This window comes from Phocoena phocoena, chromosome 4 (genome assembly GCF_963924675.1).
Source record: "Phocoena phocoena chromosome 4, mPhoPho1.1, whole genome shotgun sequence".
Taxonomy (NCBI): Eukaryota; Metazoa; Chordata; class Mammalia; order Artiodactyla; family Phocoenidae; genus Phocoena; species Phocoena phocoena.
The window spans coordinates 62,644,281-62,669,710 of NC_089222.1; the positions used below are offsets into that span (position 1 = coordinate 62,644,281).

General features: G+C 44.3%; 1 protein-coding gene across 2 annotated transcripts in view; it reads right to left on the reverse strand.

The window, feature by feature from the left end:
• Positions 1 to 4,864: 4,864 nt before the first annotated feature.
• Positions 4,865 to 25,430, reverse strand: part of ABCC5 (ATP binding cassette subfamily C member 5) — an 87,575-nt gene continuing 67,009 nt past the window's right edge. For both annotated transcript variants that reach the window (XM_065876346.1, XM_065876345.1), the window contains 6 exons: positions 23,433 to 23,622; positions 19,523 to 19,682; positions 8,706 to 8,784; positions 7,564 to 7,677; positions 6,736 to 6,900; positions 4,865 to 4,966 (listed from right to left, as the gene is read on the reverse strand). In XM_065876346.1, the coding sequence (XP_065732418.1) occupies positions 4,865 to 4,966; positions 6,736 to 6,900; positions 7,564 to 7,677; positions 8,706 to 8,784; positions 19,523 to 19,682; positions 23,433 to 23,622 (810 nt within the window). The remainder of the gene's footprint in view (positions 4,967 to 6,735; positions 6,901 to 7,563; positions 7,678 to 8,705; positions 8,785 to 19,522; positions 19,683 to 23,432; positions 23,623 to 25,430) is intronic.

The window sequence follows — 25,430 nt, forward strand, 5'->3', positions numbered from 1 at the left end:
AGTACTCCCTGGCCTCACTCCATCTCCATACACACTCTCATCCTCCAGGAACCCTCCATGTGCTTTGTAAATCTCACAGTATGCTGGTCTCCAGATAGCTGCACTGCTGACATGGTGGTTGGCTTCCAAGAGGCAGGAAGTGTGAGCTGCTAGGCCACAAAAGGGCTTTGTGCAGAACTGGCACAGCACCACCATATTCTGTTGGTTAAAGTAGCTACAGAGCCCACGCAGATTCAAGGGGGTGGAGAAACAAGACTCCACCTCTTGATGGGAGAGTAGCAAGGTCACATTGCAGCAAAGCCCATGAGATGGGAGATGCTGTTGCAGCCATGCTTGTAAAACACACTGCCATGGTAGGGTTCAGGCAATTTTGGGTTTCTTCACTGTACCTATCCGCATTTTCCAAATTTTGTACAAAAAGCATGCATTATTTTTATAATAAGGAAAAAAATTTATTTAGAAAATATGTCTCATGACCATGCAGGCAACCATCGGTGCAAGGTAAGGTTTCTGTGTGCCCCCCACACCCCCGTGACTCATTTCCTCTCAATGCTAGGCCCTATTTCTAGGTGATCAAGCAGGAAAGGGGTAGGAAAGGAGCTGTCACATCACTAAGCCACACCTCAAATGCCGACCAGGGATTGAACCCGGGCCCACGGCAGTGAAAGCGCGGAGTCCTAACCACTGGATTGCCAGGGAATTGCCGAGGAATCAAATTCTTTTTTGTCATGACCACAAAGAAAAGTCTGCAACACTGGCTTCTATTAACACATATTCATTGAGCATCCACGTATAAGGCATGATTCAAGAGTCAGCTAAGTAGTGTCATACTTATTAAGCACCTTCTATATGTAAAACGTAATACTTAAGCCAGGAGTTATAAGGTATACAAAATATACCTTATAATTAAAGGTATATTTAATAAGATGATTTACCGCCTTCAAGTTTATATTCATGGGCTAAAATATAAGGAAATAATCAACCGTAATATGCAAACGGAAATAAACCTTAAAATAGATTTGTGAGCAAAGTGTTGGAGGAACCCAGAGGAACTTAGTTTTAAGAGAAAGGCTTTGTGGAGGACATAGTATCTGAACTGAGTTTAAGAAAAAAAAACATGGCTTTGTTCAAAAAAAACATGGCTTTGTTTGACAAGAGAGGATCAAGGGATTCCAGGCTAAGAAAATAGCAAAGACTTAAAGGTGTGAAAATATTGACTTGTTTTTGGAAGTATTGAGTAGAAAAGGATGGTTGGAAGCAAATAATGGACACCCTGACTGCCAAACTCAGGAATATAGGCCGCTCTACAGGCAAATGTCCCCTGAAGATTTTTGGAGGATAAAGTATTTGATCCACTTGCATTTTGGTTTGCATTTTGGCAGTGGTATATACAGTGGTTTGGAGAAAGACACTGAGGCAAGGAGACTAGCTATGAGGCTATAACTACAACATTTAAAAAAAGAAAGGAGGTGAGTCTAAATGAGGGCAGAAGGAGAGAAGGGGGTGGTAGTGGTGATACGTAGGACCTGGAAGTGGCTAAATTTACTGGGAACGGGCAGGAGAACTGAAATAACTCAAAGGCTTCTAGCCTGAAAGACTTAAGGAAGTCAGAGAGGCTATTAATTAAGACAGGGAGCACTGATTTGCAAGAAGCTGTTTGAGGGGCCTGGGAGATGCGCCCAGCAGGTAGCGGAGACTGGTACTAAAGAGAAAGGCCAAGCCCACAGTTGAAGGTTTGTGTTGGTGGGAGTGGAAGAATCCAGGCAAGGAGAGCAAAGGGAGAGGGCAAAAGGCAGGGAAATGCCTCCTTTTAAGGGGACAAAGCAGGTTACAGGGGTGGGAGGAGACCCAAGAGATGAAAGAACAAAACTGAAGGAGGGGAAGTTAGTGTCACGTGCTGCAGTGAGCTTGACTAGGGCAACCACGTAGGGCTCCTTCTGCTGACCTTGTTACTCTTTTTTTTGTTTTAATTTTTATTGGAGTATAATTGCTTTAGACTGTTGTGTTAATTTCTTGCTGTACAGCAAAGTGAATCAGTCATACGTGTGCTTATATCCACTCTTTTTAAGATTTTCTTCCTATTTAGGTCACTACAGAACATTGAGTAGAGTTCCCTGTGCTATACAGTAGGTTCTCATTAGTTATCTATTTTATACATAGAAGTGTATATATGTCAGTCCCAATCTCCCAATTCATCCCACCCACTTCTTCCCCCCTTGATGACCATAAGTCTGTTCTCTACATCTGTGACTCTATTTCTGCTTTGCAAATAAGTTCATCTCTACCATCTTTCTAGATTCCACATATAAGCAGTATTATACGATATTTTTGTTACCCTTCTTGGAGGGTAAATCCAGTGCATCCAAAAACATGGTTGCTTACATTGGCGCCATCCAACAGAACTTTCCACAATGATGGGAATGTTCTATGTCTGCGCTGTCCAGTACAGAAGCCACAGGCCACGTGTGGCTACAAGAGCACTTGAAATGTGACAACTGAGGGACTGAATTTTTTTTTAATTAATTTATTTATTTTTGGCTGCGTTGGGTCTTCATTACTGCACGCAGTCTAGTTGCGGCGAGCGGGGGCTACTCTTAGTAGCGGTGTGTAGGCTTCTCATTGAGGTGGCTTCTCTTGTTGCGGAGCATGGGCTCTAGGCACGCGGGCTTCAGTAGTTGTGGCACGCGGGCTTCAGTAGTTGTGGCACGTGGGCTTCAGTAGTTGTGGCACGTGGGCTTCAGTACTTGTGGCACGCGGGCTTCAGTAGTTGTGGCACGCGGGCTCTAGAGCGCAGGCTCAGTAGCTGTGGCGCATGGGCTTACTTGCTCCGCGGCATGTGGGATCTTCCGGGACCAGGGCTTGAACCCGTGTCCCCTGCACTGGCAGGCGGATTTTTAACCACTGCGCCACCAGGGAAGCCCTGAATTTTTAACTTAACAGCCAAACCCCTGAATTTTCAAGACACCGGTTTACAAAACGGGCTGGGTTTAAGATACGATTTCTGATGACTCAGCAGAACCAATACCAAATAGTTTAATGCCGCTTTCTTGGCCGCATTCAACATGAGATATTGAGAAACTCTAGAATGAGTACCCTTTCGAATGGGCACTTAATTCTCAATGAGTTAACCTGAATGAATTGGCTGAAAGGGCCATTATATTGTTTGAATTGCTGAGAACCCTCAACAAACTTCATTTAAAATGTGTTTCACCACAACCATCCATCTTACCACATCCCTTCCCACTCCCCACCCTCTTATTAGTAGCACAGGAGCTTGGTTTGACGACCATGCCCAGGAACACAGGCTGGAGGGACTAAGGCCCGCCGCAGTGATTCCAGGCAAGCGGGGCTCCACGCCCCTTGCAACCAACCAGCTCTGCTACTGGTCCCTCCCATCTGTCACTCCACAGCTGGATATTCAGATCCGAGGCTCCGGGACTCCGAAGCCATTCAAAGACAGCTTGTTCCCCTCCCGGAGAATTATTTTATACACCAAGAGTTTTAGAAAATCCAAAATAATTTTATTCACTTTTTCAGATTTTTGCCTCCACAAGGTGTTCAGCAAACATGCTAAGGCGACAGAATGTCTAGTTGGTCACGACATGCAACGCTGACCATTGGACGGATGACAGCAGCGACCACGCCCACCTGAGCTACTGGCCCCAGAGCACAAACGGGGTTTGCGGGAACACACCGAACCACACGGCACTCAGAACCTGAGGTAGGTCTCTTTACAGTACAAAAAACTTCTACACCAGTGTGAGACACTGATGAGCAAGAGCTGCTTAAAGTCGCAGACTTTGGAGAGAGGAAGAGACTCTGCAGCGACCACAGGGAGAAAGGGGAACAGACCCACAAAATCCTGAACCCTGTCACTGAACTGTGGGCTCGTGGGGCAAATGAAGGCAAATGAAGAAGTACCACCGGGAAAAGCAGCAGTGGGCTCCAGGGTTCGGACCGACGGGTTGAGGAGTCGGAGAGCGCTGTGCGGTGGCCAGCGTTAGGAACCTGAGGCAGTGGGACACTTGGAACAGACTCGATGCTTGTTGAGAAACAGCAGAGAAAAGGAGGAACGCAAGAAGGACACTCCCCCCTCACCGAGGAACGTCTCGGCGATTCTCATTTCCGACGGAGGGAGCGAAGAGGGGTCTGGGACTTTGCCCCACTGCTCTCCCGACAGAAACAGTGAAGTGACAACAGGACAGAAAGCAGGAGCCCTGAGAATTCACGGTGCTCTGCGTGGCCTCCAGTGGCCCCCGCTCCACCCCGCCCTGGAGTGGCTGCTGGGGAGGCGGCAGGGGGGCCACTGGAGGGCCCGCTATTGCCACACGCCTTCCTTTCGGACACCCAGAAAACCCGGCACCATGAAACCACCAGCTGGGGAAGAACATATGCTACCCTTCCTATAGTCTAATAGTGAAACCAGATCCTAGTGCAGCAAACTGTACAAAAATGGTAGAAAGGAATCTGCGCTGTTCTTAGCGCAGTGCTTATTTTAATATAAAATAAACGGCTTACATTTTCACCGGAAATATAGGCTATGTACAGAATTATATAGAGATATAGCTACACGTATAAAGCTTCATTATAGGCCTCTGATACATATATAATAACGGTTCCCTGAACCTTTTAGAGTGCAATTAAGAACAAAAACTAAATTTTGTTTACATGAATATGGAATAAATACAATAATCAAAATACGACTCTCCCTAAAAGTGAAACACACAAGCCAATCCTGAATTGCTGTGCTAAAGATAAAATCGGGAAAGGCAAGGTTTCGGCAGGAGGACACGATGAGGGACCCGCCCCAGGCAGGGAATGGCAATGCTCCAAAGAAAAGAGACTTGGGCAGCGGCGGGAGGAGTTAGCCCTTGACGGCGATCTTGTTCTCTGCAGCAGCAAACATGGCATAGAACCGGGAGCTGTCATTGGACAGAAGGACCGATGGGGTGTCGAACTCCACCACCTGTAAAGGAAGGAGATGGTATCAGAATGTGACTCGGGGACACATGGGGTGATTTAGAGGATCCACTGCTCAGGAACGGGGGCAAAGCCCAAAGCCCCCTGAGGATGGAATCAAGGTGGCAATTCAACTAGCCCTGTCATGCCCAAATGGGTTCTTTTTTTTTTTTTTCCGACTAACCAGGGTTTAGTTAAGAGAAAGGTTAGAGAGAAAAACCTCCAGACCTCCTTCACATAAATCTCAATTCCTTCAGTCTTGGGTATGAAGGAATCAATCAACAAGGTCCTATAAGCTGCAGAGGAAAAAATTGCAGCTCAAGTCAAAGGCATACCAGGCAAATGTCATCTTGTTGCGCAAGCTGATCTGAATCTATGGATAGAAAAGGAACAGTTCAGGATGCCTAGTTGGCAGGGGGAAAAAGGGAAGTGAGTATAAAGTCAGTATAATCAACTCAGACAATTATCCATTCCTGTGATGGACTCCTAGGCGGCCACTGGAAATCATATTTCAGTAGAAAATGAATGATATACTGGCAGAACCTGCCTCCCATGAGAGAGGACACATACTCTCCCAGCCTCCCCTGCTGCAGGGCAAAGGCATGGAACACAACTTTGGCCAAGGAGAGGAAGGGGACATCTCCTAGGGTGCTTCTAGGAAAGGTTGTCCTGACCAAGAGACAGGCATAAGGACAAAGTGTTCCTCCTTAGGACTGGCTGTGTGAGGGTATGACGTTGGGTGCTAGAGCAGACATCCTGCATCATAAGGGGAAAGGTAGACACTGGCCCTACTGAGGGATAGGCAGATTATAAGCAGATCCACATGGGAGAGGGAACAAGAGGAAAGGGCATTTTAGGTAGATGGAACTGTATGAGTAAGACACAGAGGTGAAAAAGCTTAGGGAATTCAAGATTGTTTATAGCCAACAGCACTGCAAGGAATAGCAGGAAACGAAGAAGGCTGGGGGGCCAGATTGTTGGAAAGCTGGGACCAGCAAGAAGTTTGGCACCACTACATGACTGTAAAAAGCAGACATACAGGGACTTCCCTGGTGGTGCAGGGGTTAAGAATCCGCCTGCCAATGCAGGGGACACAGGTTCGAGCCCTGGTCCGGGAAGATCCCACATGCCACGGAGCAACGAAGCCCATGCGCCACAACTGCTGAGCCTATGCTCTAGAGCCCACGAGCCACAACTACTGAGCCTGCGTGCCACAACTACTGAAGCCCATGTGCCATAACTACTGAAGCCTGCGCGCCTAGAGCCTGTGCTCCACAACAAGAGAAGCCACCGCAATGAGAAGCCTGCACACAACAGCGAAGAGTAGCCCCCACTCAACACAATTAGAGAAAGCCCACACGTAGCAACAAAGGCGCAACGCAGCCAAAAATAAATAAATTAATTAATTAATTAAAAAACAAACAAAGAAAGCAGACATATAGTGGCTGGTCTCAGTAGCTTTGGGAAATTCTTGTGCATGTGTGTGAATTACTAAGTACACGTGTTCTCTGACCTAAGCCAAAATGTTACTGTTTACAAGCAACAAAAGAACAGGTAGTAAAGCATAACGAGAACCCCATAAGAGTGCTCCCAGCTCAATCTCTTGACTGGGAGGGCTGCATCCCACCCAAAAGGAACCAGACTACAGTCATTATGGCTGCTTATCTGAATGCTCAGAACTACTCTAAGAGGGCCATCTGCCCAATCCTGCCAGGGGCCAGTTTTCCTCCCAGACAAGGCCACGTGCCAAGCCAAGGTCCCCTGGGGGCTCAGTACCTGCCCCTGGGCCAGCACCATAATCCTATCAGAGCCCAGGACTGTATGTAGGCGATGGGCAATCGTCAGCATGGTGCAGTCGGCAAATGCTTCTCGGATGGTCTCTTGGATCAGCAAGTCTGTCTCCGTGTCCATGGCAGCTGTGGCTTCATCTAGAATCAAAATCTGCCGGGGGAGAGAAGAAAAAGGGGGGTCCGACCAATTCCTTAAGCATTCTGGTTAATCTAGGCTTCACTAAAATGTATTTTATGATTTGAATTTTACACCGTATATTGTTTTTTCTAAATAGGTACACCCATATGTAAAAATACTGTTTTGCTTAGTTAGAACTGATATAACTTCAAACCCCTATGTTTGCCTTGATTTCCATGAATGAAAGGATATATGTGAAATACTGATCTAACAAAAGACTCGCCCCACTTGCTCTGTAACTCTAAACATGTACAGTAATCTTTCTGGACCTCCCTTTTCCAGTTTTAAAATGAGGGGACTGGATTTGATGACCTGGATGTGTCTTGTAGTTTTAAAATTTTTCAAATCCACGGTTTCCAGTACAACTCAACTGCTCAGTGGCTAGAAACAAGTTGCCCTTGGAAACTGAAGGCTCAGGGAAGTTAAAAATAAAAACAAACAAGCAAACAAATATCCATAAACCCAAATCGTGTCAAGGTTAATTTAGAAACATCTCTGGGCATACTCTTAAGAAGTGCCATTGGGCTCGGAGCCAGGAATGCCTTTGGACCTCACGCCACAGGCAAAAGCTGTTCTTCCATCTTCCTGTGCTTCTCTGCTGATCCCCCTTCCCTGCCACCCACCAAACTGCCTTACCTTACAGTGACGGAGCAAGGCTCTAGCTATGCACAAGAGTTGCCGTTCCCCCACTGAGAAGTTATCCCCATTCTCCATCACTTCAGATTCAAGTTTCAGAGGTAGCTGAGCAATCTAGGGAGAAAGGAAGTCGAGATTAGAAGGGTAAAAAAAAAAAAAAAAAAGTAAATTTTGAAAGATAGGAAAAAAAAAAAGAACCTAAATTTTGTCAAAAATCCAGTGGCAAAAATAAATTATTCTGAAACAGATGAAAGAATTATTAGCCCAGAACCTAGCTCACCTAGAAAGAAGGTACAGGTGTGATGATCACGTAGTAGGACCACATTTTCTAGGCCATTCCATATTTCAGCTAAACTATTCTATTAGTCTCATATCATCAAAACGTCCCAGAAATTCCAATATGTTCGTCCCCAAAGCCTGTCATTTTTGGTTCTGAAAATATGGTCACGCGATGAGAAATGGGGTAGACGAAATTACTCTCTTTCTGAAGTCCAAAGCTGTAGGTCCATGGCTGTCAAACCTTTCTTTCCATAAACTATAGAACCTATTCTTCAAGTGAACTTGTTTGAGGCAGCCCAATATAAAGGTGAAGGCAGCGCGGATCTAGTTGAATTAGCGGAAGAGGCCCTGGGCTTGTGCGCAGGAACACGAGAGACCCTACTTCAGGCCAGGGGTATCTGTAGATTGTGGCCCCTGGACGGGGCCTGCTGAGTTACCCTAAGAGGTCTGTGAATCCATACACACACTTTCTCCACAAGTGATATATCTCTTACACATATATAGATGCTTCAAAAAGATGTTGTACTGTTATAATGAATAAGAACAGAACTTGATTTTAAAGCATGACTGAATTCTGAGTGGTTGTCGTTAATATCTTCTCAATTAATGGACAGTAAAAAGGGCAATATGACCATGGGAGGGGGCTAAGGGGGGAGGTGAGGGTCGGGAGATAACAACCTTTATGGCCTTTCTGAAATGCCTGGGAAGCCCTGCTCTGAAGTGCTCCTCCACAGACATCCTGGAGGTGGAGGGAAAGGCTGGGCTGGACAGCGGCAGCTACAGCAGGCTGGAGAGTGACCACAGCATCACTGTGTTTCCAGCCCTGAAATGCCAGCAAAACTCTCTGTCAGTTCTTTACTTACACATTCTTTCATGTGTGTCCTTTCTAGGGCATCCCAGATCTGGTCTTCAGTGTACTGGTTGAAGGGATCCAAATTGGACCTAGTGAGAAACATAACAGGAATTCTCAGGGATCCAACATGTACGTGGCCATGCTGCACAGGCTGACTGTGGTAACGGTTTAGACACTGGGGCTCAAACCCCATCCAGCCACAGGGGGAGGCTGAGATGGGAGCACTGCTGCCTGCCTGTCGCAGGAATGAGCCTCCCTTTCTTCTTTACAAAACTTTATTATTTTTATTATGTAAATGATACAAGTTAGTTATAGAAAAATTAGGAGATATAGACATACAAAGACAAAACAAAAACTAATGTATGTTTAATGACTTCTTATCAGACCCTCAGAAACAAACACTGTTAGCACTTTGGCATAGATCCTTCTAGATTTTTTCTATGCATATACATGTTAAAATCTCTCTCTTATATGTATAAACTTAGAAAAACGCCCTCTTTCTTCTTGCTGCACCAGGGTGAGAGCCCTGTCACTGAGCAGGGGTCTCAACAGCTAGCTGACCAGGAAAGGAGCTAATCCAGCAGGAAGGCAGAGGAGAAGGCTGAGCATAATGGGTTCAGGAGGAAGGATTTTACTGGCACTGAAAACTAGTTTGGGGACTCTTGCTTACTGTACTAACAGTATCCACCTCAAGGACATCAAGATTGATACCAAAAGAACAGGTCTAGGTATTTCTGGAAGTGTTAAAGATAGGAGAAAAAGTTCTTTGTCATGAAGGGTGAGGGTGAACAGGTGGTGATGAAACATATTGGGTGGAAAGTGGGCTGTTGCATTAATTTGGGGTGTCTTGTCTCGATCTAAACGTCGCATTTGTGGGTCTAGTAATCTGAAAGGTATTAAGTATAATTTGCTTTGCTCATAAATTATGGTTGGCATATGGGAAATAGAAAAACCTTTGGGAGAACCTTAGCTCTGATCCACACTCGTCTCTGTGTCTGCGGAGACAAATCCCAGGTGTGCAAATGCAAGCAGGTCATTATGGCAGAATTCTGCCCAAGAGGAGAACGCAGGCAGGCACACGCCATCTCCGGACTCCTGGGCAACTCTCTAACCAGCCCTGCTCTCTCGTGCCCCTTTGCACGTGTGCTTCCCCCGACTTAGAACATGCGACCTCTCCCCACTTTTTACTTGAGAGACACTGGTAAGACAAGGGCTCTGGAGCCAGACTGCCTGACTCCTTCACAGCTTCTATCAATGACAGCTGTGTGACCTTGGCCACGTTAGCCTAACTACTCTACACTTCAGTTCCCTCAACTGTAAGACAGGGATAAAAGAGCACCCTCTCAAAAAGGTTGTCTCGGGGACTACATTTCACACGTATAAAGCACGTACAGCAGGACCTGCAGCAGGACCGGCAGTGTGTACCTGAGAGCTACAATTACCGTGTTATTATTATCCTTGTTCTTATTCCTTGGCTGTGATTCCTTCTTGTCCTTCAGTTCTCAACTTAGATGGGGTCTTCAGGAAGTGTCTCCTTACCCTTCAAGCTTGGACTGGGGGTCCCCCTGCCCACCCCTATAATGGCACTCGTCACTTTGTTCATTTGTCTCTCTCCTCCATTGGATTAGAATCCTTGTCTGGATCTTATTCACTGTTGTAGCCCATGTATACTATCTAATATTTTTTGTAAGAAAGAAGAACTTATTCCTCCCATGCTTATTTGAGTTCCTGATAACAGACATTAGTATGTCACAACTTAAGTATTTTCAGTAATAACAGAGGCAGAAAGCAGCATGGTGGAGGGCGGGTGTGTGCACACATAGGATCCGGGCAGACTGGGTTCGATCCCTGCTCTGCCTCTTACCATCTGCGTGACCTTGGACAAGTTAGTCCTCAGTCTCCTCATCTATAAAATGGGGGGATAGTGACACGACCTGGTAGGCTGCTGTGAACATTAGAGCTGTGTAGATACAGTGCCTGGAACACGGCAGACACTCGATAGCTGGTAGCTGTTAAACTGACAGGGGACATGGTCACTTTAGATGCCTGGTTGCACTGCTTGGTGGTTTTGACTCTTATATTTGATGCATTTTTCAAGTGGACACAATAATCCCAGGATCCTGCATGCCAGGATCCGAAATAGTTCTGATCAAGTCCTAGCCGTGAATGGTCTAGATGGGGAAGACATTCTCTGCAGGCATGCCATCTAGGAAGAGCCCTCTCACTTAAAGAATGATGGTCTAAAACTGAAATGGCAGAGCATGGGCCTAAGTCTAAGGAGAAGCTCACCTGCTTCTAATCAAAAAGAGATGCTGAAAGCACCTGACCTTGCTTGTCCCTCTAACACTCTGGAGTCTGCCTGAGCTTGCCTCAGGGTTGATGAGATCTGCTCTCTCTCCAGCTGCCTTGTACATTGATACACCGACAGATCAGGGTGAAACCTGTGTTCTCCATCCCAAGTCTGAGGGATAAAAGGTTAATCACATTTTTGTCTGGTTCAACACAGACTGGTGGGAATTCCCATGGGGCAAGATTAGCACAATCCACCCCCCCCAAAACAACAACAAGATTAGCACAGCCTCTGAGTGACATTTATCTAGATGGCAATGCAAGTTTTCACAATAAAATATTCTCTCTCCTTTTGTGTCTAATATGGACTTTCTCATAGGTTATAGCAGATTTCCTGACCTTAGGGGTCACAACAGGCGTTTCACTTTTGAACCATAATGCTCAGAGCTGTTTTTTTTTTTTTTTTTAAAAAAACAAGTTCCTCGGAGCTCTTTACAAGAGTCTTCGGAAGTCCTCATCAAACCTAGACAGAAGGGGCACCCGCCCAGCGGGAAATCACAACTGGTTCCATACAGGGGTCATGTCCTGCTTTGCCTGGTCTCTTGCTCCTTGCCCTCCACCTTGGTCTCTATACAGCTGCCCCACGGGACTGCACACTGGAGAATGGCCTCTGCCCATTACAGGGAATCAACTCTGACCTCGGGCAGTAGGACCCGAAGTCGGTGCACATGTGGCTTAGTGCCGGGCTGCTCTGCGTCTGTATCCTGCTCTGACTGTGATTCCCACTTAGCGTCGCGGGACCCTATCGAGCTAGAATCTCCCCCTGTCGGACAGTTCTGCTAGGTCAGTTCCTGTTGTGTCTCCATGTGCCCAGGTTCCTATCTTGACAGCCTGCTCAGGCTCCCAAGTTTCGGGGCCCCACCTTGCTCTGGCTTTATCTGTGAGCTCCCTGATTATAAATATCTGCCTTTTGGGGTCTCTGAACACCGCCCAGTTGCCACTGCTGTGGTCTATTTGCCAGAGGAAAATCCATATTACCTAAGGCTGGAATTCCCAGCACCAATAACTTGATAAATTGCCACCTATGGTTTGATACCTCACTTTCTGGATTTCCGGTTTAGCCCATCTCCTACCTCTTAAATCTTCCCTTTCTCTACCTCTTCCTGGAAGGAATGTGTAATTCTAGGTTTTAGATTCTACCACTTGTTCAGATTCCTCCCATGTCTGCTGAGTTGAGTCCTCTGAACAGAGTTAAAGACCTCAACAAACGTATGTTCAAGATTGAAGGGTCCGTAATGTTGGTTTCCAGGAAAGGAATGTGTACAGTTTCCCTAGACTTAGTCTAGGAAGTGTTCTTTAATACTGTACAGTGATGCCTAGTGTTATGGGTTGAAAAGTATCTACCAAAAAGATATGTTGAAATCTAACCCTCAGTACCTAAGAATGTGACCTTATCTGGAAGTAGGATCAGTGTAGATGGTATTAGTTAAGATGAGGTCATACTGGAGTAATGAGGTATGGTGGACCCTTAATCTAGTAGGACTGATGTCCTTATAAGAGAGCCACATAAAGACAGAGACACAGAATGAGAGGGCCCATGTGACAACAGAGGCAGAGACCGGGATGATGAATCTACAAGCCAAGGACACCAAAGACTGTTGGCAAACCACTAGAATGTAGTAGAGGCAAGGAAGGATCCTACCGGTTTCAGAGGTAGCATAGCCCTGCTGACAACTTGATTTCATACTTCTAGCCTCCAAAACTGTGAGAGAATAAATTTCTGTGGTTTTGGGCCACCCAGTTTGTGGCATTTTGTGGCAGCATGCCGAGAATACAAATACATCTAGTAATTCGTCAGACACCTCTTACCAGACAAATAGTAAGTACACAAGAGTGTACTGCTCACTGAGCAGCTACCCCATCAGACTCGGCAGACACATAGAGGGGCTTGACATTCAACCCCGCCCAGGCCCATCACACCAGCTGAAGGAGACTCTCCCAAGACTAAGCAATGGGTTCCAGATATGTAAGGAATATTTACATACACCAGCAGGTGGTAAACATACACATTAAGGCAGACCAGACTGATCTCAACAGGGAACTCAATCAGGAATGAAAAAGAAATATATACCCTCATTAGAGGGGCCAGATGGTCCTGGTCTCACCCACAGATACGAATGAAAGCAAAGTTATACATCCAATGCATCAAGTACTCAGCTGGGTAGATGGAAAGAAAAGCATCTGAGCACGAAGGCACTTACTTTTTAACAGTCGGAACTCCTGGAGTCCTATGTTGCTCAAAGTGCATTTTCATCTTTGGTTCTTTGTATGTTATTTTTAGCAATATTCTAAGTTTACCTATTGACTACTACTGATTAAGGTCAAGAGTATCTCCCGGGGTGTTTGAGGATACAGCAATCCCCTCCAGGCACACAGAAGACACCATGCTGAACCACATCGTCCTCTGTCGGTGGTGCGTGCCTCCCTGCAGCCGCAGCCTCAGGACAGGAGACTACAGGACCCTCAGACCTTCGTCTCTCAGGAAGTTAAAGGAAAACTCAAAATAGTTATTCAGAAACAAGGCTTGACTTTTAGTTAAGAGTACATGAAAAAGACTAAAGAGAACAGCAGCGGTTGTGTGAAAATTTTTTTCAAGAAGGGGGACAGAGGCTGTGCAAATCTGAAAGCAGATGAGAGTTTGAAGATGTCGGAAAAAGAAAGGTAACTAATGGTCAAGACCCCTGCGGAAGCAGGCGCAACCCTAGTTTTTGGAGAAAGGGATTACCTCTCAAGGTAGTGAATAAGGGGGCTGTGATGATAACTTCAGAGACAATACAGTGAGCGGAGTGAGGGAGAGCCCAGGCTCTCAGCAGACAGCCCAGGTTCTTATCTTTGGGCAAATTATTTAACCACTCTGGGTTTTAGCTTCTTCATCTATAAAATAGGCATAATAATAGCACCTACCTCATTTGAGTTTTGAGTGTTTGAAGAATTAATACAACTTAAATGCTTAGGACAATTCACCACGTAATAAGTCCTCAATATGCTTAGCTACTACTATTATTGTTGTTGCTCTTTAGAGCAGCAGTGTCTGGCACCAAAGGACCTTTTTCTTTCTTTTTTTTTAAAAGACAATTCTTTTAGAGCAGTTTTAGGTTCACAGCAAAATTGAGAAGAAGGTACGGAGATTTCCCATATACCCCCAGCCAGAAGGACTTCAACAAAAGTTAGATAACATCTAGTGTTCTTCATATAGCGATCCTAGACTTAGCATTACTTTCCGACATTGAGATTAGAAGCTTTGGGGGAATTCCCCAGTTCCACAGGGTCTAAGACATCAAAAAAGTAAAAGGGGGTCCCTTAAACAACAGAATAATTCAAAGACAAATGAAAGACCTTGAGATTCTAAGATCCTGCTTCAAATCTGGAGCAACTTCCATTCCCTCTGGAGCGCTAGGTGCTTGTGCTTGAAGGTGTCTGGGCCCAGAATGAACCAAAGCAGAGTGGGTCAGCTGTGGGCTCAGTTGTTTTTGTTGTGATTTTGAGTTGAGAGCTTGAAATATTCCTCAAAAGCAGAAAAAAAATATTAATGGGCAGTTGGAAAAGGAGAGAGAGCAGCTGAATAGGAAGAACTGAGAACACTGCCTCCGGCTAACGAAGGGATGCCAGGCAGAGATGCTCCAGGTGATGAGAAGTGCTCACCCCCCACAAGGAGACTGAGACTCAGACACACTAGAGTGACAGCTGAGGACAACTAGTCTCACTAAGGGGCAGATTAACCATCAGCCAAGGCAGGCTGCAGATAGTCCACAAGGATGGAAAGCATTTGGGCAGGAGCTGGTTAGGGCAGAGGCAAAGAGATAGGCTTCCTGAGACCAGGAAGCACAGGTCCTCTGGGGAAAGGAAAGGACTGCCAGGACCACGAAAGAGGGAAGGTCAACAAAAGTGTTTAGGGCTGGATGAGAAGGGACCTCTCTTCCTGGAGCCAACCATTAGGGCAAAAGGCAGAGGAAAGGCACTGGCTACAGAAACACAGGCCCTACAATTCAAACCCAGACAGTTGGATGAGGGAGGGCTGGATGATCTATTGGAATGGACTGAGATTCTGGCTAATCTAGGGAGGAGTGTGCCCCTAAATGATCTGGTCTATGATTTATTTATGTTTGTATGCAGAACAATTCACAAATGTTTAACTTGCAAAATTCTCTGAGTTCTGTTTGTCTGATTTTGGTTTTACGTTGATTTCCCTCTAAGAGCTCCTGATATGTTTTAACTGCATGTTGGTATCTCCAGGAGATGTATGCACCCCCAATGCTGGTTAAAGGCAGTGAAGATACAGTTTCCAAATTCAGAGTCTCCAGGAGGTAGCTGAGGAAGCAGCTGATCTACCCTGCCTTTGCCTTGGGAAACTCATTATAGGCCTTCTAATTTTCTAACAAAAGCAGAAGAACACCAAAAGGTGGATATTCTTTTAAACCTATGAGAAACCTGAGGGGATAAAGGGAAGATAGAAGGTCTGGGATTTAATTTTTCCTCAGTGTCTACTACCGACTTAAAAAGTCAAAATTACAGCAGGCAGAAAGTGAAACTTATATGATTTCCTAGGTTTGCACAGCCGACTAACCAAACAGCGCTCCGAGCTCAATTACTAAAAACCCAGTCAACAGCACACCAGCCACTGAGCTTGTCCATCAAGTGGCAACATATCTCTGGAGCTGATAACAAATGGCCCCATCTCCCACGAAGGCTGTGCTTCTACAGTGTCCTACAAACAGCAGCCAGCAGGTCAATGCTTAACCATTAACTCCAGAAGCCCGAGTCACAGACCCAAATGAAGTGCTGTAAAAATTTGAAATGAACACTGATACTTCTTGGTGGCAGCATATTCAAGGGAAGTCTAACGTTTAACATGCCTTATTTCCTAGTTCTCTTATTTTTTTTTAATTTATTATTATTTTTTACATCTTTATTGGAGTATAATTGCTTTACAATGTTGTGTTAGTTTCTGCTGTATAACAAAGTGAAACAGCTATACGTATACATATATCTCCATATCCCCTCCTTCTTGCATCTCCCTCCCACCCTCCTTATCCCACCCTTCTAGGTAGTCACAAAGCACCGAGCTGATCTCCCTGTATCTCCCTGTGCTATGTAGCTGCTTCCCACTAGCTATCTATTTTACATTTGGTGCTGTACCTATGTCGATGCTACTCTCTCACTTTGTCCCAGCTTACCCTTCCCTGTCAGAACCTTTTTTTTTTTTTTTTTTTTAGATTCCATATATATGTTAGCATACGGTGTTTGTTTTTCTCTTTCTGACTTACTTCACTCTGTATGACAGACTAGGTCCATCTACTTCACTATAAATAACTCAATTTTGTTTCTTTTTATGGCTGAGTAATATTCCACTGTATATATGTGCCACATCTTCTTTATCCATTCATCTGTCGATGGACACTTAGGTTGCTTCCATGTCTTGGCTATTGTAAATAGAGCTGCAATGAACACTGTGGTACATGTCTCTTTTTGAATTATGGTTTTCTCAGGGTATATGCCCAGTAGTGGGATTGCTGGGTCATATGGTAATTCTATTTTTAGTTTTTAAAGGAACACCCATACTGCTCTCCCTAGTGGCCGTATCAATTTACATTCCCACCAACAGTGCAAGAAGGTTCCCTTTTCTCAACACCCTCTCCAGCATTTATTTTTTCTAGATTTTTTGATGATGGCCATTCTGGCCAGTGTGAGGTGATACCTCATTGTAGTTTTGATTTGCCTTTCTCTAATGATTAGTGATGAGCATCCTTTCATGAGCTTGTTGGCAATCTGTATATCTTCTTTGGAGAAATGTCTATTTAGGTCTTCTGCCCATTTTTGGGTTGGGTTGTCTGTTTTTTTGATATTAAGGTGCATGAGCTGCTTGTATATTTTGGAGATTAATCCTTTGTCAGTTGCTTCGTTTGCAAATATTTTCTCCCATTCTGAGGGTTGTCTTTTGGTCTCGTTTATGGTTTCCTTTGCTGTGCAAAAGCTTTGAAGTTTCATGAGGTCCCATTTGTTTATTTTTGTTTTTATTTCCATTTCTCTAGGAGGTGGGTCAAAAAGGATCTTGCTGTGATTTATGTCAAAGAGTGTTCTTCCTATGTTTTCCTCTAAGAGTTTTATAGTGTCTGGCCTTACATTTAGGTCTTTAATCCATTTTGAGCTTATTTTTGTGTACGGTGTTAGGAAGTGTTCTAATTTCATTCTTTTACATGTAGCTGTCCAGTTTTCCCAGCACCACTTATTGAAGAGGCTGTCTTTCCTCCATTGTATATTCTTGCCTCCTTTACCAAAGATAAGGCGACCATAGGTGCATGGGTTTATCTCTGGGCTTTCTATCCTGTTCCATTGATCTATATTTCTGTTTTTGTGCCAGTACCATATTGTCTTGATTACTGTAGCTTTGTAGTATAGTCTGAAGTCAGGGAGCCTGATTCCTCCAGCTCCGTTTTTCTTTCTCAAGATTGCTTTGACAAAAAAAAAAAAGATTGCTTTGACTATTTGGGGTCTTTTGTGCTTCCATACAAAGTGTGAAATTTTTTGTTCTAGTTCTGTGAAAAATGCCATTGGTAGTTTGATAGGGATTGTGTTGAATCTGTAGATTGCTTTGGGTAGTAGAGTCATTTTCACAATGTTGATTCTTCCAATCCAAGAACATGGGATATCTCTCCATCTGTTTGTATCATCTTTAATTTCTTTCATCAGTGTCTTGTAGTTTTCTGCATATAGGTCTTTTGTCTCCTTAGGTAGGTTTATTCCTAGATATTTTATTCTTTTTGTTGCAATGGTAAATGGGAGTGTTTCCTTAATTTCTCTTTCAGATTTTCCATCATTCATGTATAGGAATGGAAGAGAGTTCTGTGCATTAATTTTGTATCCTGCTACCTTACCAAATTCATTGATTAGCTCTACTAGTTTTCTGGTAGCATCTTTAGGATTCTCTATGTATAGTATCATGTCATCTGCAAACAGTGACAGTTTTTCTTCTTCTTTTCCAGTTTGGATTCCTTTTATTTTTTTCTTTTCTGATTGCTGTGTCTAAAACTTCCAAAACTACGCTGAATAACAGTGGTGAGAGTGGGTAACCTTGTCTTGTTCCTGATCTTAGAGGATATGGTTTCAGTTTTTCACCGCTGAGCATGATGTTGGCTGTGGGTTTGTCATATATCCTAGTTCTCTTCTAAATCATGATTTAAAAAATTAAGAAAAATATGGTTCTTTTTCCTGAGCCAAAATTATAAGGTTAGTTGTATTCTCAAAGGCATTCCTGTGGCATCTAAAAATAGAGAGATTTATGGGAAGGAAGAGCAGATTTGGCAACACCTTTCAATTTCTTAATTTTAGACCCGAGTCTTCAATAAATTATAATTCTCTTTAATGTTGCTTGTTTAACCCTGTTATCTCAGTACCCAAAGGGAATGACATCCTCATCAACAGATCCAGTCTATGCTGTCCAAATTCACTAGTGTTTTAGAGAAATGCCAAAGTAAACACACCCAAGAACGCTGACCCCACATGAATGCAGGTGAGAAGTCAGTTTATCCAACGAACCTCCTTAAATCAGTGGGTTCAAATGCCAGTTCTGAAGAAAGCGGGGCGGGTGTGTGTGGAGGCCTAGTTTTAAAGACAAGTCTGAACATTGCCTGTGGTTATTTGAAATTAAGTTGGTACCTTTTTTTTTTTTTTTGTAAACTGCTAAAAATTAAAGAGGGAATGGCAATATCACTTTTAGAGTGATTTAATAAAAGGAGTCCTATCTAGGTCAACTGTATAGTTAAAGCTGTTTTTATTTAGAAGGAGTCAACTTAAATAGAAATGGACTCAAATTATGGAAACACATTGCTTTTAGGAGGCAGAAGCTTCAGGCTAAAGGTAGAATAAAGCCTAGGAAAAGATAACGGGGTTAAACATATATCCTTCTTAGTTATTTTATCTTTGGTAATCTGGCAGATTTCAGAGACAGGCATCATTCTAGAGTAAGAACAAAAGGCGGGGGAAAGATACTGGAAGATGAAAAACCGTGAGTAGTAATAATGCCTGAAGACCATCGTGAGAACTGTGACTTGGAGGGCACCTAGAAGAGAGTACAGCACGGGGAGGACGATGATGGCTGCTACCATGTATAGGGTGCTCGCCCTTTGCCAGCCTCTGTGCTTGTATAAAATTTGCACAAATTTATTCAACCTTCACAACAATGGGGCTTAGTAGTATCCCCATTTCATGGAGGAGAAAACAAGCTTAGGCGTGGTTTACTTGTCTAAGACACACAGTCCAGATGTCTCTGACTTCCTACCGCCACACTGCATGGCCTCTGGGCCCCACTTAGCTAATGAGGTGGCTCGCACACTGGAGCTGCCCCTTCTGCAATGGGGAGCACATGGTGCCATGGGAAAGCACTAGATCAGAGGCCACTAGATCTCAGTCCCCGATGGGGGCTGTAACAGGCCCATCTGGCCTGAAATGTGGCACGAAACATGTGGGTGCTGAGCTCCTCACCTGACAGTGCCGCTGAAGAGCACCGGCTCTTGGGGAATGATGGAGAGTTTGCTCCGGAGGTCAGCAAGGCCGATATCACTGATTCTCACTCCGTCGATCTTGATACAGCCTCCAGATAACTCCACCAGACGGAAGAGGGCCATGCCCAGAGAGGACTTCCCTGATGAGTCAGAAGACGGGCAGAAAAGTCATTCAATTAGCAAATTCTGTGAAGACAAAACTGGTTTATTCTCAGGGCAACCTCATCTATTTTTCTATTTCTGTTCAATCATTATTTCAACTGATTAACTCAGGTAATGTATAAAATGATAGCCAGAAACCAAAACCAAAACCAAAACCAATGAACTTTCCTGGGACTTCCCTGGAGGTCCAGTGGTTAAGAATCCACGTTTCCACTGCAGGGGGCACGGGTTTGATCCCTGGTTAGGGAACTAAGATCCCACATGCTGCATGGTGCAGCCAAAAAAAACCCCCCCAAAATAATTAACTTTCCTGAGCTACCAAGCATATACATTTACATCACACAGCTCCAGCCTAAGAAGGAGTGGGAGGGACCGTTATACTCTCATGAGAGTAAAATGGAGAAACTCCTCCTTTTCACCTTAGGAACAGGTACACAGGGTTAATGCTTCTCAGGCAAAGTGAGAACAGACAGCAAGGAGCTAGTGGCAAGTCAGAGGACAAGCTGTTTTCTCTCTCTTCTGTCCCCTTATCTTAGCTGAGAGAGAAACAAGACAAGGCCTTGCATCACTGTGGCAGCTGGGAAATGGAAGAAGTTCCCGGCTAAACACACAAGGGAAGGTGGTTTGGGCTTGAAAAATGAGTGGCTATAGATTCTCTACCACAATAGGAAAATGCGGTAGGAAAGCAGGTTTGGGGGATAAAATAGCGAGTTCAGTATCACGGTGATAAGCAGAACAGCTTTGCTTAATTGACTTTTTTTTGGCTACATTGGGTCTTTGTTCCTGCGTGCAGGCTTTCTCTAGTTGCGGCGAACAGGGGCTACTCTTTGTTGCGGTGCGCAGGCTTCTCATTGTGGTGGCTTCTCTTGTTGTGGAGCACGGGCTCTAGGTGCAAGGGCTTCAGTAGTTGCAGCATGCGGGCTCAGTAGTTGCGGCACTTGGGCCCTAGAGTGGGTGGGCTTCAGTAGTTGTGGCGTGCAGGCTCAGTAGTTGTGGCATGCAGGTTTTAGGGCACATGGGCTTCAGTAGTTGCGGCACGTGGGCTTCAGTAGTGGCGCATGGGCTCAGTAGTTGTGGCATGCGGGCCTAGTTGCTCCACAGCATGTGGGATCTTCCTGGACCAGGGATCGAACCCGTGTCCCCCTGCATTGGCAGGTGAATTCTTAACCACTGCGCCACCAGAGAAGTCCCTTAATTGACTCTTCATTTAAAAAATGATACAAGTAATTCAAGCAGATTTAACATCAATCTCCCATAATCTCACTGCTGCTTTTTTTTTTTTTTGGACACATTTACTTTTAGTTTTTTCCTCAGAGTTGAGATCATACCAGAGAAATAATATTGTAACTGCTTTTTCCTCTTAACATTACCTAGCAAGCACTCAATCATATTATTACCTTTTCAAGACAAAGTTTTAGTGGCTGCAACAAATTCCATCATGTGGCTGTACTCTTACTTATTTAATCAGTCCTCTAACGTTGCACATGTAGTTTATTTAAAACTTACTATACTAATGCTATGGCAACCTGGTCAGTACTCAAACTGCTCCTATCTCAGACGATTTCCTTGAAATGGATTCTCAGAACGGAAACTACTTTGTCAAAAAGATATAAATATTTTAAAAGCTCAGTGTTCTACCCCACCAAAAAAAAAAGGTTTGACATAGTCCTATCTATCTACCATTCTGCAAGTCAGAATGTAGACAGTTAGATGTAGAACCACAGGTTTTTATCTGTTAGAGCAGTTTTCCCAATTCTTGACCCTCCTCCCCTCCTCTGGCTCCATGTTCTGAAAGACCTCTCATGGCAGCCTTGTGACTGTCTATTCAGAGGTCAGTGAGGGCACAAATACCTGCCTCACCCCAGTGTTTGCAGCCACAGTCCTGCTGTTGAGATTTGACCCCCATCAAACAACCTGTGGGAACCCAGAACATCCATCTCCCTAAGGCAGGAGTTCTCAGGTCCATCTACCAGAAACGAGCTGGGAAACCTGAGTCCATGTAGCAGGACAGTTCTTGATGAGGCCTCTCTTCCTGGAACTGGCTTTTTCAGGACTGGAGGATCTGGTTAGTGGCCCCTCCCAGGTAGAAGGGAGGAGGTGGAGGCCCTCCCCAGTGCCGTAGCAGTGGTTCAAGATTTAAGCTGAGGAAGGAATGGCGCTCAAATAAACAGGTTAAGTTGTTCCACTTTAACAAAAGATCTGAGACTGGACTACCTTTGTACTGATGGAACGTGCTGGTAAAAAAGGCAATGAGGTCCTCACAGTGGTTACAACCATGGTAGAGAGCCAGGGCCTATGACATAGTCTCAGAAGAAGCTTATTAGGATTACAGTTTAGACTTTGTAAGTCGGGCTATTTATAATTATTTTATTTTTGTTTATGTCTCTTCTGTCACTACTCATGGTTTAATAAAGTCCTGGTGAAAATTTCGGTCTGTCTTACCTGTGTTAAAGGGAAATCACAGGAAGGAAGGTCAGTCAGAACTTTCAGGGGAGCAGTGCACCCCTGGGGGCCAATGTAGCAGAGGGAATTCGAGGGAGAAAGCAAAGTAAGAGCCGTGGGGACATTCACCCTCCTTGGCTGGGCATTCTCTTTCCAATGCACAAGCCTAGAGGCAGTATCTTGTTTTGACATGAAATAATTCCTTCAAAGAGGAAGCAGCTTTTCCTTTTCTCCTTAGCAGTTTCTTTAAAGTAAATTGGCTCGAAAAGACTTTTTTTTTAATGGCAAGAAAAAAAAAAGCTAAAAGAGTTTTGATGCCAAGGAAGCATGGAACTCAGAAAGCTAATGAGAAGTGACTCAGAGAGACCTCTTACACAAGGGTAAACAGGTTAGTGAAAGAAGACAAGACTCAATCTTGAAATGTTATTCAGGAAGGAAAGACGGAAAGAAACACATTATTCAAGTCTTGACTCTAGAAATCTAAGGGGCATATAGTAACACAGTTCTAAGAATAAGAGTGAAATTAAATGCCTAAAATGAAGGCCTAGTCTCTATTTGCAACTGATATCAGATCAAGAAAATAATTTCTGTCTTCAAAGGAACATAGGTTCCTTACTTAGAATGATGTTGGCTTCTGATAAATATAAGGCTATACAGGTAACACATCACAAAGACCTTAAATTTTTTGTATATTTTGACTTCACAGAAATAAGGATGTTCACTGCAGTGCTATTCATAATAGTGAAAAACTGACAACAACCTCAATGCCCTTCAATTGGAACAGGGTTAATATAAATGATGGTACATCTATAAAATAGAATTTTATATAATGCTGCATAGAAATCATGTCATAGAATATTAATTGACATGGAAAATATTTGATAATTTTAAAAGCAGGCCATGAAACAGTGTGTATAAAAGGACCTCATTTTTGTAAACACATTTGTTGATAGAAGAAGCCTAACAAGATATCCACCAAAATGTCAGCAGTAATTATCTCTGAGTAATGGAGCTATGGGCGCCTTTCCCCTTTTGTACTTTGCTATATGTTCCGAATGTTCTGCACTGAGAATGTATACTTTTATGATTAGAAAAAGCATTAAATGTTATGAAAGCAGGGTTGAAAATAAGCCTAGAAAAGTGGTTTCAGAGACCGAGACACTAACTGCTCATCTAACAGGAATCTGATATGAAGGGATGAGACTGGTATTCAATAAACAGGAAATCATGGGCCCCAGACGTGATTCTGGTAGGTTCAAATGTTTCTCCAGAGAGGACATCCTTACCCGATCCCGTCCGTCCCACGATGCCAATCTTCTCCTTAGGTTTGATGGTGAAGGACACTTTCTTCAAGACCAGGGGGAGATTTTCTTGGTACCTCATCTCTGCATTCTCAAAGGTGACCTCTCCTTCCTGCGGCCAGTCAGAGGAGGGAGACTTGTTCTTAATTCTGGCAGGTGCTTCCAAGGAAAGAGTCTGGGGAGACAGAAGTGGCTGGTTTAGACTGACTATAGATTCTGGGGGAGCTGCAAGGCCCTGTCACAGAGAAGTAAAACGAGGACACCCAAAGCAACCACACAGAGAAAGCTGCCGCTCTGTTCCCTTGCTGTGAAAGAGACCCCTGGCAGTGAATGCTCATCACCAGTAAACTAGACAGAGACAAAGTACAGTGGTCTCTACACTTAGCACTTTACAACAGCTACTAAGCAGCAGCTCGGGAAGGGCAGTGGCTTTCAAACTGCCTTCTGTCATAAGGAATTCTTCCCCAAAACCTCCTTGGAGGGACTCCCCTGGTGGTGCAGTGGTTAAGAATCCGCCTGCCAATGCAGGGGACATGGGTTCGAGCCCTGGTCCGGGAAGATCCTACATGCCGTGGAGCAACTAAGCCGGTGCGCCACAACTACTGAGCCCGTGCACCACAACTACTGAAGCCCGACTGCTTAGAGTCCGTGCCCCGCAATAAGAGAAGCCACCACAATGAGAAGCCCGCGCACGGCAACGAAGAGGAGCCCCCGCTCGACTCAACTAGAGAAAGCCGCACAGCAACAAAGACCCAATGCAGCAAAAAGAACCAAAAAACACTTCCTTGGAGACCAATGTGAGGCATGAAGCCTTCCATCCCTCTTCAAGCACAGCAGTTTTTATTGGAATTTTTTGAAAATATTCCCCTTGAAACAGGGTTCCATCATTTGAAAACCACTGGGCTGAACCCAAAGGAGGGAAAGTACATTTATTGAACATTAATGAGACCCTGGCATCCTGCCTTCTCAGTCAGTCCAGGAGAGACAGACTCTACTCCAAACTCCACCACTAATAGCTGCGTGGCTCAGACATATCACTTCTTTACTCTACGTCTTAGTTTCTCATCTGCAAATTGTGGGGAATAGATTAGATGATTTTGGAAATCCATTCTAGCTTTAAAATGCTGTGTTTAATACAACCATTGGATAATTTTTGTCATCAACAGTCACACTTCACGATGCTTTAAAACTCTCTGGTGACTAGTCATGGAGCTTATAGCCTCATAGGGAAGTAATGGCCAAAGACTGCAGTGTTCTGACAGGCGGGGGTGGAGACTGAAGTCTAAAACTCCGTGTTGGGACAGGCATCCAGGTTGGGGACTGGCAGTGGGGATCCAGTCCTCAGGAATATGACTGGTTTGTGCAGAGTATACTCTGTACCACGGCTGACCATCACCCTGACCTTTCCAGCAAGAGACTCACACCAATAGTGATATTAAATCAAACACTACACACCCACAAATTGTCCACAGACCAGAGCACTGGGCCAAGAGACTCATGTATAAACATGAAGAATAGCCTTTAGCAGATTTATCAGATAGCCATCCGCCATTCTTTCTGATAACAATCATTTATAAGTTTAAGAAATACCCTATGACTGATGAGGTTCATTGACAAAATAAATCAGCAGGGCATGTCTCTACTAGAAGATGCAGTTTACATAATATACTCGTTCTCAGTGAAAGGCTAGTTTTTCAAAACTATGTTTGTAAGTCAACGTTCTAGTTGGAATTTGGAATGTATTCATTATCTGTAAATAATGATATAAATGCTAATAAAGTCTCCGGGCAGTTCACAAAATAGGTAACTCCTGAGAAATAGATTAAATTGAGAATCCTAACTACTCAGGACTCTGCTTCTCTCTACAGACAACCGTTTTCGAGTTCCAACTATGACACCAGCAAGACACTGCCCCATGGCAGGGCTGCAAGGGTTACTGGGGAAAGGTGGGAAGAGCTAGATCATCTCAGTACCGACTCATCA